The following is a 12,444-nucleotide window of genomic DNA, read 5'->3' as shown; positions in this document are numbered from 1 at the left end:
CCTGTAGGCTGAGGCAAGACGATCACTTAAACCCAAGAATTTGAGATTGTTGTGAGCTATGACACTACGGCACTCTTACTAAGGGTGACAAAGTGAGACTGTCTCAAAATAAAATAAAATAAAATAAAATGGATGCTATAGCAGATAACTGGAGGGACAAAGTTCTTAAGAGAGGGAATGGAATTCTGTAACAAAGTAATCTGTGAATTTGTCTCTGAAAAAGCATGAATAATAATATGCAGGAAGACTAACAGACTTGGAAGTAGGAAGATTAGTACAGTGTCTTCAGATTGCTTCCAATTTCTTAGTAAAATAAGGTTATCAGTTGAAAGGGAGGTGGGAGGAAAAGATTGAAGGTTTGAGGAAAAAGGGGAAGGTGTGACACTGAGAATGGAGTAGGAAAATATCACAGGACTAACTGGTACTGAGAAACCATTTAAAAGACACTATCATAAATTTAAAGTAAAGGAAAGCTCAAGGAAAACAAACTATCAACATAGGCTTATTCCAACATTACATAGCCATTATACAAGAAAACATTTTACATAAAAAGGCCAGCCCTAATATAAATGTGAAAGATTTATAATATAAACATAAAACAAAACATGAAAATATAGCAAGACACTTGGATAAGACTATAATAGTCACAAATCCCACTACAACATAACTATTGTTTAAAAAGAAAAAAAAAAATGAAAGAAAAAGAAAATAAAAATAATAAACTGTCTCCAGTTCTACTAATCCTAAGATTTCCATAATAGCATGGTCATTCTTTCCACAACACAGAAGCAACATTTATTTTTCTTTTTAAGAAGCAACATTTTTAATATCAAATATTTTAATTTTTATTTATATCAAAAAACATTTCAAAAATCTTTTCCTAAATCAAATTTTAATTTTTTTTTTCAAAAGTTATATTGAAAGTTTTCATTACCGGGTGGTGCCTGTGGCTCAAAGGAGTAGGGCGCCGGCCCCATATACTGGTGGTAGCGGGTTCAAACCCAGCCCCGGCCAAAAATTGCAAAAGAAAGAAAGAGAGAGAGAAAGAAAGAGACAAAGAAAGGGAGGGAGGAAGGAAGGAAGGAAAAAAAAAAACATTTTCATTACCTTAACACAAACCAAGGTCAGCAAAGTACAAGTTCCTCTATCCTACTGAGAAAAATTCACACTAACTTTGAAAGGCAGAACCAGATCTTAAAATGTAATTCATTAATAACTGAACTACCAAGAAGCTTGCTAATATCCACCCCCAATAAACATTTTTAACTATCATCTTTGTTAAAATATTTAATACTTCTGGGCAGCACCTGTGGCTCAGTGGGTAGGGCGCCAGCCCCACATACTGAGGGTGGTGGGTTCGAACCCAGCCCCAGCTAAACTGAAACAAAAAAATAGCCGGCTGTTCTGGTAGGAGCCTGTAGTCCCAGCTACTCGGGAGGCTGAGATAAGAGAATTGCGTAAGCCCAGGAGATGGAGGTTGCTGTGAGCTGTGACACCACAGCACTCTACCAAGGGCAATAAAGTGAGACTCTGTCTTTAAATATATATATATATATTTTTTTTTTTTTCCAGTTTTTTTTTTAATACTTCTGAACCAGCTGCTAAGTTGTCACAGCTCTGGTCCTGTTCCCATTTCACCTGCTCCACGCTCATGGCCCCTCCCTCGGATCCCCAGATCTCCTCATGACCCAACAACTAAAGGACTGATTATGCCTGGCACAGTTGGAAGATTAGGATCTTGCTCTGGTACCAAGGCTGGTATCCGTTTAGTGGTCAATACACAGTTAAGAGCACTGAGAGAAATGTTTCCTTGTGTTCTTTCCCTCTTATCTTCCCCAAACTGCAATCACACACTAGGCTAGCTAGCCCAGACACTGCTGGCAGACAAAGCCTACAGACAAAGCCTATGTTACCATCTGGACCAAATCTCACTGCATTAAGTACAGATTATTCCTGCCACACATAAGTTATCGTCTTTGGCTATCACAACAATGAGTACTAAGAATAAGGAGCCAAAGATAACCAACATGCACTTAGAATCTATTACATATGAGGTATTTGCTTTTCCACAGAGAATCTCATATAATTCTCACAATTCTGTGAAGTATCACTATCATTTTCAACAGGCAAATAAACAGGGCCATAAAAGCTCATGTTCCTACAAATTCAAATAGTTGGTAAGCAGGAAAAAAGCCAGGCATTGCTGGTTCCAAAGCCAGGCTTACAGATCATTTCACAATACCTGTTTCTCAGAAATATTAGGAAAACAAGTTAAGACTAGCTAGGCAAGGCATTATTTTATTACTCCCTCTTTCAATTTCATCCTAAATTCCTATTATACATGGCTTTAGACACACAATTTTTGAAAACTTGAAACGCATTAAACCCACCTTCCCACAAGCCAGCCAATTAGCTAAAGTACAAGTAAGTTGGCCTATTTGTGAAAACCTTCCAAGAGTGGATTTGATGAGGGCAGGGAGCCGGAAAGCAAAAGAAAATAAAGACTAAAATACTGACTGGATCTTTTCCTTTTTTTTTTTTTTGCAGTTTTTGGCCAGGCCAGGTTTGAACCCGCCACCCCTGGTATATGGGGCCAGTGCCCTACTCCTTGAGCTACAGGTGCCACCCTAGTGACTGGATCTTAAATACATGAAAGGGATAGGAGGAGCAAGCCACACACAGATTTCTTTCAATGGCCAGTCTGATGCAGTAGCTGACTCAACCGCAACTACTTCTGTGGTTGCTGCCTCTCCCACGGTAGAGATTCACCCCCTGAGTAGCTGAGCAGTCTCAGTTGGGTCAGCAGCGTGTTAACTGGTGGCGCCTAGGCCATCATGCACCAGGCAGGCCTACAAGGCTCACTTCCCATGTGTCTGGCTTGGTCAGAGGTCCAGGCACTACATAAACAATAGCTATCCTGGAAGTGCAAACCAGCTGCAGCCCCGCCCCAAAAGAACCCGGCATGATGCACCTGCCGGACTTCTGCCGGGGCCAAGTGGTACTAGGACTTCAGCAGTGGCTCCAAGCAACTGGGCATCCCCATATCTAACTTCCCAAACAAGAAGCAGATAATCTGGGCTGCGCCTGTGGCTCAGTGAGCAGGGCGCCAACCCCATATACCAGGGGTAGAAGGTTCAAACCCAGCCCCAGCCAAACTACAACAAAAAAATAGCTGGGCATTGTGGCAGGCACCTGTAGTCTCAGTTACTCAGAAGGCTGAGGCAAAAGAATCACCTAAGGCCAAGAGCTGGAGGTTGCTGTGAGCTGTGACACCATAGCACTCTACCAAGAGTGACAAAGTGAGACTCTGTCTCTGGGGAAAAAAATTTAAAAAAGTAGTAGATAATCTTCCAGTGGATTTATATACCGGCCTTTATTATGGTTGGGCCAGTGCTGCAGCGTAGAGATGACCATTTTAGGTGGAGGATGGAATCCATACTACAGAATACAAAAAACGTCTATGGAAACTCCTTTCATGCATATCTTCAAAGAGGACTTGTCTGGAGGAATCCGCTACGTGGCTGTTGGCTGCTGTTGACTACCTCAGACCAAAAAAAAATTTTCGTTCTTTAGAGTCACTTATTTTAGCAATTCAAGATGACATTGAAGAACCTAAGAAACATCTACATCTACCAGAACATTTGAAACTCAAAGAAAACAGTTTCTTCCAGGTTCCTAAAAGGAAAATAATGAATGGCCACTGGATTAAATAGCATCTTTTTTTTTTTGAGACAGTCTCACTTTGTTGCCCTCGGTAGAGTGCTGTGACATCACAGCTCACAGCAACCTCCAGCTCTTGGGCTTAGACAATTCTCTTGCCTCAGAGCCTCCAGAGTAGCTGGGATTACAGGTGCCCGCCACAACACCCAGCTATTTTGTTGTTGTTGTTGTTGCAGTTTGGCCGGGCCGGGTTTGAACCTGCCACCCTCGGTATATGGAGCCGCTGAGATACAGGCTCTGAGCCTTAAATGAATTTTTGTAGTACTATGTCGTGATGGGTTTAATGTGACGGGTGAAGCACAATGTGGCAATCACATTTTACTGTTTAATTCGTAGTGGAAGGAAAATGATTTTTAAACCATAACCAAGATGAGACTGGACAGTTATAAACAGTGAAATACTAGAAAACATGAATACATTTCTAATAAAACATTAGAAAATGAATAAGTAAGATGCTATTTCGGGCAGCTCCTGTGGGTTCACTGAGTGGGGCACCGTCCCCATATACCGAGGGTGGCAGCCTGAGCAAGAGCAAGACCCCAGCTCTAAAAAAAATAGCTGGGCATTGTGGCGGGCACCTGTAGTCCCAGCTACTTGGGAGGCTGAGGCAAGAGAATCACCTGAGGCCGAGTTGGAGGTTGCTGTAAGCTATGATGCTACAGCACCCTACAGAGGGTGACAAAGTGAGACTCTATCTCAAAAAAAAAAAAAAGGAAGTTTAAGAGAATGATTTCAGGGCGACACCTGTGGCTCAAAGGAGTAGGGCACTGGCCCCATATGTTGGAGGTGGCAGGTTCAAACCCAGCTCTGGCCAAAAACTGCAAAAAAAAAAAAAAAAAGAGAGAGCGAATGATTTCAGACTCAACGAAGTCAAATTACAAATAAGTAGAGGAAAACATGTTAGCAGTTAAACAAGAAAACAAGTAATAATTGATTATTGAAGACTTAGTTTTCTACTTATTCTGTACCCTTCTCAAACAATGTCAAATTTTTGAAAAAGAAATTTCTTATCATGTGTTAAAAAGAGATTGGACTTGGAATTAGGAGAAGCAAACTGGACTTCATTTAATAAACGTTTAAGAAAAACCCATTACTGGGCAGCATCTGTGGCTCAGCGAGTAGGGTACCAGCCCCATATACCAAGGGTGGCAGGTTCAAACCCAGCCCCGGCCAACCTGCAATTAAAAAAAATAGCCAGGTGTGTGGGAGGCATCTGTAGTCCCAGCTATTCGGGAGGCTGAGGCAAGAGAACCGCCTGAGACCAAGAGCTTGAGGTTGCTATGAGCTGTGACGCCACAGCACTCTACGGAAGGTGACATAGTGAAACTATGTCTCAACAATAACAACAACAAAAAACCCATTACCCTCAAAAAGCTTGCATTGGAATAGGAGAAAAATGTACCCACTTAACTTTTCTGAATCTTGATTTAATCTGTAAAATTAATGAACTGAATTAGGTGTTTTTCACACTGTGTTTCAAAAACAACCGGACCTCTGTCTATTTTAACCTAACTGCTTTGCTTTTTTCTGATTTCTCTATCAAAGCCTGCTTTATACACAATTTCCTTTGAAAAAACAAATCTGTTTTTAAAATAATTTGCTAAACAGGCTTGGCACCCATAGCTCAGTGAGCAGGGCACTGGCCACATACAACGAGGCTGGCAGTTCGAGCCCGGCTCGGGTCTGCTAAACAACAATGACAACTACAACTGAAAACAGCCGGTGGCTGTGGCAGGCGCCTATGGTCCCGGCTGCTCAGGAGGCTGAGGCAGAAGAATCTCTTGAGTCCATGAGTTTGAGGTTGCTGTGAGCTGTGATGCCATAGCACTCTAACTGATGGCGACATAGTAAGTCTCAAAAAAAAAAAATTTTGCTAACCATTTGCAAAAGGAAAAAAAAAACATACTTTTATCTTTCTACCCTTCTTCTCTCTGCACTGACCCCTTCTGTGACCAGATTATGGGGAGGAGGGTTCCCACACCAAGCATTTCTCCAGTGTGGGACACCAACTGGATATCCTCTGATTCAATTCAATTCTGATACCATCCATCTTAAGTCAGAGTCACATCCCACAGTTAGAGACTCAACCCCACAAGACTGCCCCCCCAACTTCAGATACCAAGCACTAGTAGTAGGTTGTCACCTAACTGACAAAAAAACTACAAACTGTTTTAATGGGGTTCCCACTACCCCCTCCTTGTGTTTGATTAATTTGCAAGGACAGCTCAAAGACCTCAGGGAAACATGCTTACTGATTATAAAGAATATTACTGGGCAGTGCCTGTGGCTCAGTGAGTAGAACGTCCACCCCATATACCCAGGATGGCAGGTTCAAACCCGGACCCAGGTCAAACTGCAACCAAAAAATTGCTGGGCATTGTGGCAGGCGCCTGTACTCCCAGCTACTCAGGAGGCTGAAGCAAGAGAATCGCCTAAGCCAAGAGCTGGAGGTTGCTATGAGCTGTCATGCCACGGCACTCTACCAAGGGCGACAAAGTGAGACTATGTCTCTAAAAAAAAAAAAAAAAATTAAAAAAAAAAAAAAGAAGGATATGACTGGCTCGGCGCCTATAGCACAGTGGTTACTGCACCAGACACACCCATCCTGGCGGGTTCAAACGCGGCCTGGGCCAGCTAAACAAAGGCAACTGCATCAAAAAATAGCCAGGCATTGTGGCGGGGGCCTGTAGTCCCAACTACTTAGGAAGCTGAGGCAAGAGAATGGCTGAAGCCCAAGGGTTTGAGGTTGCTGTGAGCAGTGACACCACAGCACTCTACTGAGGGCAACATAGTGTGACTTTTGTCTCAAAAAAAAAAAAATTAAAATAAAGGATATTACAAAGGATGCAAACGATAGGCAAATGAAGGAAATACACAGTGCAAAGTGCTGGGGAGAGTGATACTGCCCTCCCTGCACCTGTACGTGTCCAGAAATCCAGCAGCTCATCAACCTGTATCCTTCAACATGAGTTCTTACAAAGCTTAATCGAGCTTAATCTCCTCCCTGGCCTCCTCCATCACTCACCCAGAGGATGGCAGGTAAGAACTGCAAGCTCCAACTCTGTAATCTCTTGGTCTTACTTGCCACAACCCAAGGCTATCTAGGGGATCCCACCCCAACTTACCTAATCAGCATAAACTCAAGTGTGAGCAAAAAGGTGCTCATTATGAGTAACAAATGACACTCCAGGAAATCCTAAGGGTTTTAGGAGCTCTGACAGGAGCCCAGGACAAAGACCAAATATACTTCATATTACAACACACCACTGAATTAAGTGATCTCTATATAACATTTCTATTCTACAATTCTGTCTTCTGTGATGTTATATACTTATATTTCTGATCTACTTCTTTTTCACCATGTCTGGAATTCCACAGAGACATATTAAAAAGCAAACTAGTTTACGTAGAACTCAAGAATAAATCGGAAACCCAAATAACTGTTTAAATTTATCTAAAAATGATCCCGTGTAGCAAAAATGATTTAAGATTAGCAAAAAAAACAAAAACAGATGATAGTTTCTCTAAACTAATCCCTTACACAAAACTAAAAAACCGGACCCTATTCTTTTTTTTTTTTTTTTCTTCTTCTTCTTCTTTTTCTTTTAAGCTGCTAAATCTGGCAGGGTACCTATTCTTTATTTTTAATTCCCAAATTTCTTTCTTTCTTTTTTTTTACTTGAGACACAGTTTCACTTTGTTGCCCTCGGTAGAGTGCCGTAGCATCACAGCTCATAGCAACCTCCAGCTCTTGTGCTCAGGCGATTCTCTTGCCTCAGCCTCCCAAGTAGCTGGGACCACAGGCACCCACCACAACACTGGGCTATTTTTTTGTTGCAGTTCGGCCAGAGCCAGGTTTGAACCCGCCGCTCTCCGTATATGGAGCCAGTGCCCTTACTCACTGAGCCACAGGTGCTGCCCTAATTTCTTAGTGAGACATTGAAGGCCTGGTGCCTTTCAACCATTCTTTCAGCTTCAGTGTCTTGGGTTTCCCTATGACCCAGCACCCTCTCAACTGCTTGGTTTTGAAACAGGCCTTCCCCTTTCACATTCCCAGGCTTTTTGTTCATGCTGTAACCTCTGCCTAGAGATAGCTCTTCCCTCCCACCCCAACAACCAGTCAAATCTCTCAAGGCCAGCCACAACCAATTCAAAATACAGGTAAAGTTAGAATAAAGGTAGGGATTCTGTCTTTTCTACTACTCTAAACTTGAGTATCCAAGTGGTTAGAATAAGACAAATGTTGAAATGATTATTGCAACATTAAAGAAAGATAATGATTATAAATGGGGGAAATGAAGTATCATCTAGATTTGGCATCAAAATATCGATTTGTTCTTACAGATTTCACAACCTGATCATATTTGGCTATGTAAATATCCTGGCATTCTTGAGTGTTCACAAAATTAATAAGGCTAAAATAAGTATTTGCCACTTCAAAAATTGCTAAGATGATAACACATAGAAAACCAAGGAAGGACACAACCCTTGAATCACATAAACACAGGTCTACAATGTTCTAAAAGACTTGGGAACTACTATAAAATTATGTTCCAGTTCCTTCAAACACAAAGCTGTTTTCGAAACAAAAATTTATATTAAAGTTACAAAAACAAAAACTGCTCACAACTGTTATTATGTAAGTTCAGGAAAGGTGTACAACACCAACACCATTCACATTCAAAACCATTATAGTAATCAATGACTGCTGTAAGTAAAAAAGTAGAGTAGATAATATTGACAAGTATGGCTGATCCGTTAAGGATAAACCATCACTTTTGATTATGAGAAAATTCAACCTGATTCTCAGGATAAACGATGAACGTTTTGGAAGAGCATCAGTTGTTAAACTCAAGATGTTGGCTAAACTGATTTATAAAGTTCAGGAAATTTTCATTAGCAAATTAGATATAATAGGTCAATACTTGAAGAGTACTAGCATAGTTCTGTTCTAACAACGTGGGACAGACTGTACTGTTTTGTTGTTTAATTCAGTCAATTACTTTCTAAGGTTCTTATCTGAAATACTATCAGGCCTAGAAAGAGAGTCCCCTCACCGCCCCCCCCCCCCACCGCCCCCACTTCTATTCATGAACATTGCAAATCTCAAGATTAGGGAATGGATATCATTTTTCAACTGAAACTCCTGCATACTAAAAGCCTCCGATCTTAACATGCAGGCTTTCACGTTGCCTTGGCTGCTGCCTGAATGAAGGCCTTGCCTCAAAGTAGGGCCAACTCTGGCACGTTTTTTCAATTTCTGAAAGTGGAGCGAGGAAAAACACTTCAGATCTGAAGATATTCGTTTAAATCCGTTTGACACCTGCTCCCTTTCAAACACTACACGCAAACTCCAAATGTCTTAGCGGCAGCGGCAGCAATGACAGATCTTGAGGCCGAACTGGGTCAGGGTTACAGTTACACTTATGTAGCATATTTACACCCCTTTGTCTACAAACTTGAGCGCAAACTTAAGTTCTCTTCCAGGCAGCATGCCCGCTGGGCCTCAGAAATCAAAGCAATTTTTTCCTCATGCAAGAAGGGTACAATCCACCCTGCCGGACGGCTGCACCAGCCTTTCCCAGACCACGCACTCGGCGGCCTCGGCTTCCTGTCTGCTCCCTCAGAGGAGGGGTCGCTCGGGGCAACTCGCGCGAGCGGCAGCCTGGGAACAGGGATTACCAGGTGCGTGAGCCCCTTCATTCCAACTGCCCCTACTCGGCCCCCGCGGTGTCCGGCCTGGGGTCACATTACATAAACAACTCTGGCCCCAGCTTCCCCAGGCCGGCCCCGGCCCCCACGCCAGGGGCACCCCTCCCCCGCGTCCCGCACAGCTCATTCCCTGCCCTTCCTCCCGCGGCCAGCCCCGGGCCCGGGGCCTCCGCACCGCGCCCAGACCCCGAACCCGGGACAGTCGCTGGCCCCGGCTCCCCTCCCGGCCCGGCCCGCCCCGCCCCGATCTGGCCGCACAGGCCGCCCAGCCGGCGCTAGGCCCCGCGCTCCGCCAGGGCCGCCCGGCTCACCGTTCTGCTGCTGCGGCGCTGGGCCCAGGCCCGGGCCCGCGGGTGCTGCCGCTCCGCTGAACTTGGGCGGGATCCGGGCGCTGGCGGCCGGGTGAGGGGACCCAGCGGGGGCCGACATGACGGCGCTGCTGGCGACGCGGCTCCGCTTCGGGGAGGTGGGCGGAGGGAAGGAAAGGCGGGGCCGGAGAGGCGAGAGGAAGAGGAAGGAACGCGCCCGGCGTCACCGAGGGAGTCACTCCGGGCCGCAGCTGGGGTGCTCACGCTCCACCGCGGAGCCCCGCGCTATCGCTCGGCCGCCGCGGGCGCGGGGATTCTGGCCCGCCCGACCTTGCCCCGCACCGCGGGACTCCCACCGCAGGTCGTGCCCGGTACGCGCTGGCCTCGCGCCGTCGCAGCCGCAGCGCCCTCTGCAGGCCGGGAGCCGGGCGGGCAGGCCCGAGGCGGCCCCGGGTACCGCGGCGGTAAAGCCCGCCCGCGAGGGCTGATTCCGCCCAGGCGAGGCCGAGGCAGCAGGGCTGAGCCTCGCACCCTGTCGCCTGCTCCCATCTCGGCCGGAGGCTGGGACGGCCGCTTCGGGCCTGGCATTACTGGAAGGGGATTTAAGATCCACAGGTTGATGTCTGGGGCCCTGGGCAACGCCAGAACCAATTGACCCACCCACCCTTCCTCCGAAGAGGAAGAAATCTTGGAGTTGGTTTTTTATACTTTATCTCTGCTCTTTCCCCCCGCCCTCCAAACTCCAAAGGAAATAGGACGTCCAAGCTCCTAGTCTTTTGGAGTGGATGATTCCTCCACAAAGAAAGAGGAAACATTTTTCTATGATAAACAAGAATATCGATAAGAATTGCATTATTCAAAACTTTTCCAACTGACAAAGTATCTAGAGAAGAGAAAGGGGGAATTGGAATAAGGGCATGCCGCAAGATAAACTTTTTTTTTTTGAGACGGAGTCTCACTTTGTCGCCCATAGCTCACAGCAAACTCCAGCTCTTGGGCTTAGGCGATTCTCTTGCCTCAGCCTCCGGAGTAGCTGGGACTACAGGCGTCTGCCGCAATGGCTGGCTATTTTTTTGTTGCAGTTTGGCCAGGGCTGGGTTTGAACCCGTCACCCTCGGCATATGTGGCCGACACCCTACCCACAGATTCACAGGTGCCGCCCACGCCCGGCTGTTTTTTTTGTTGCAGTTTTGGCCGGGGCGAACCTGCCACCCCGGGTATATGGAGCCTGTGCCCTACTGTCCCGGAAGGCAAACTTTATCTTCTCTTTTCTTGGCAACATTCTGTTGGTGTTCGGAGAAGTTGGGGCATCCATAAGAACTCAGACTGTTTAGTCTACATTAGTGACATCTTTGAATCAATCCGTCTAGTCTGTCCCAGCATAACTATCTGGCAAGCCCTATACTACATTACCCAAGTCGTTTTGCCATCTTGGAATCATCCAGTGATGAGTATGCCATCATTCATATTGAAAATGAAATTGCTCCCTGTGGCCTGTGCTCCCATCTCAGACGGAGGCTGGAACTGGATAACAAGATGATATTTCTGGTGCAATGAGAAGTCCAATTTACGGAAAGATAATGCAAAGCATAAAGTGCATTGTAATCCTAGTAATGCTAAGCTTCCCTTTAGTTGTTGCTGTAAATTAATGATACTTGATACCTTTGTTGCAGGAAGACGAGGTGCAACAAAGAGAAGGAGCACCCAAACACCATGTTTATAAGAGAAAGGGCTTCATTCACTGGCCAGGAGCTTATGGCATAGAATTCCAAATGGCCATACTCCCCAACTGGCTTGGTCTTTCCCTTTTTATCTCCATTGAAAAAGTTCCGACCCACAGGTACCTTTCTCATTAGCCAGTTTGAATCAAGCGGGAGGTGCTATTCCAGCCCCCACAGAAGTACAGGATTTCACACAAGTGGAAATTTCCAAGTTAAGTTTACAAATTCCCAAGAGCTGAGTCACCCTGGAGAGGACCCTGGGTGCATCCTTGTGGTCTCCTTGAGAAGACTTGTTCTCCTAGACCTTGTCATTCTCAGGTATCCTCTCTCATCTTAATGCTCTAAATGAACTACAAATAGGATGTTAGAAGTTAGATTTATACTTTTGAATGCCAGGAATTTCAACTGCATTATACTCAATACACACAAAGGGGCATGCCCTTTCCCACTGCATTTCTACCTTCTCTGCAGAAACCTAAGCCCCACAATGAGCACAAGATCACACTCTGCTCCATCAAAGGGATTACACATTACAAGTTCCAGTGCTTCCCTGGAGTTTTTTCAATTTGTTTTAAGGGCTACAATTATGTGGGTAAGGGAATAGCTAGGTAATTGGAGTTCTGACCCTGGAATGTATTCTCCTGGGTATAAGAAGCCCATTGTAACCAGAGATATATGGAGTGAAGGTGAACCCTGCCTCTTAAGGGGAGTATCCTTAAAAGGAAGATTGGGACCCTATATTTCAATGTGTAATACATCTTACTTATAATCTTTAGCCCCCAAACCTCTTCCACTTGTTCATTAATTTGCCATAGAATGTTTTCTAGCCAGTTTATGATGGTATTCAGGACCTGCTAACCCAAAATATGCCACCTTAGCATATTGAATATTTTAAGCTGAAGGAATTTGAGAAATAGCAGGTGGGGGAAGGACTTTGATCATCCCCTGAAGGAGATTATCATATTGAATGGAGTTAAATTGAA

At 45.0% G+C, this 12,444-nt stretch overlaps 1 protein-coding gene across 5 annotated transcripts in view; it reads right to left on the bottom strand.

Moving 5' to 3' along the window:
- Window positions 1–10,083, bottom strand: part of SEC24B (SEC24 homolog B, COPII coat complex component) — a 110,601-nt gene extending 100,518 nt beyond the window's left edge. For 3 of the 5 annotated variants that reach the window (XM_053564641.1, XM_053564700.1, XM_053564869.1), the window contains exon 1: window positions 9,744–10,081. In XM_053564641.1, coding sequence (XP_053420616.1) covers window positions 9,744–9,861 — 118 coding nt within the window. In that variant the 5' untranslated portion in view covers window positions 9,862–10,081. Of the gene's footprint in view, window positions 1–9,743 lie in introns of all 5 variants that reach the window. The other 2 variants (XR_008374903.1, XM_053564783.1) reach the window with 2 other exon arrangements.
- Window positions 10,084–12,444: the final 2,361 nt, after the last annotated feature.

The sequence above is a fragment of the Nycticebus coucang genome, chromosome 1 (genome assembly GCF_027406575.1).
Source record: "Nycticebus coucang isolate mNycCou1 chromosome 1, mNycCou1.pri, whole genome shotgun sequence".
In the NCBI taxonomy this organism is placed as follows: domain Eukaryota; kingdom Metazoa; phylum Chordata; class Mammalia; order Primates; family Lorisidae; genus Nycticebus; species Nycticebus coucang.
Note: the sequence above shows the minus strand (reverse complement) of the source record. Positions and strands in the feature narration are given on the sequence as shown.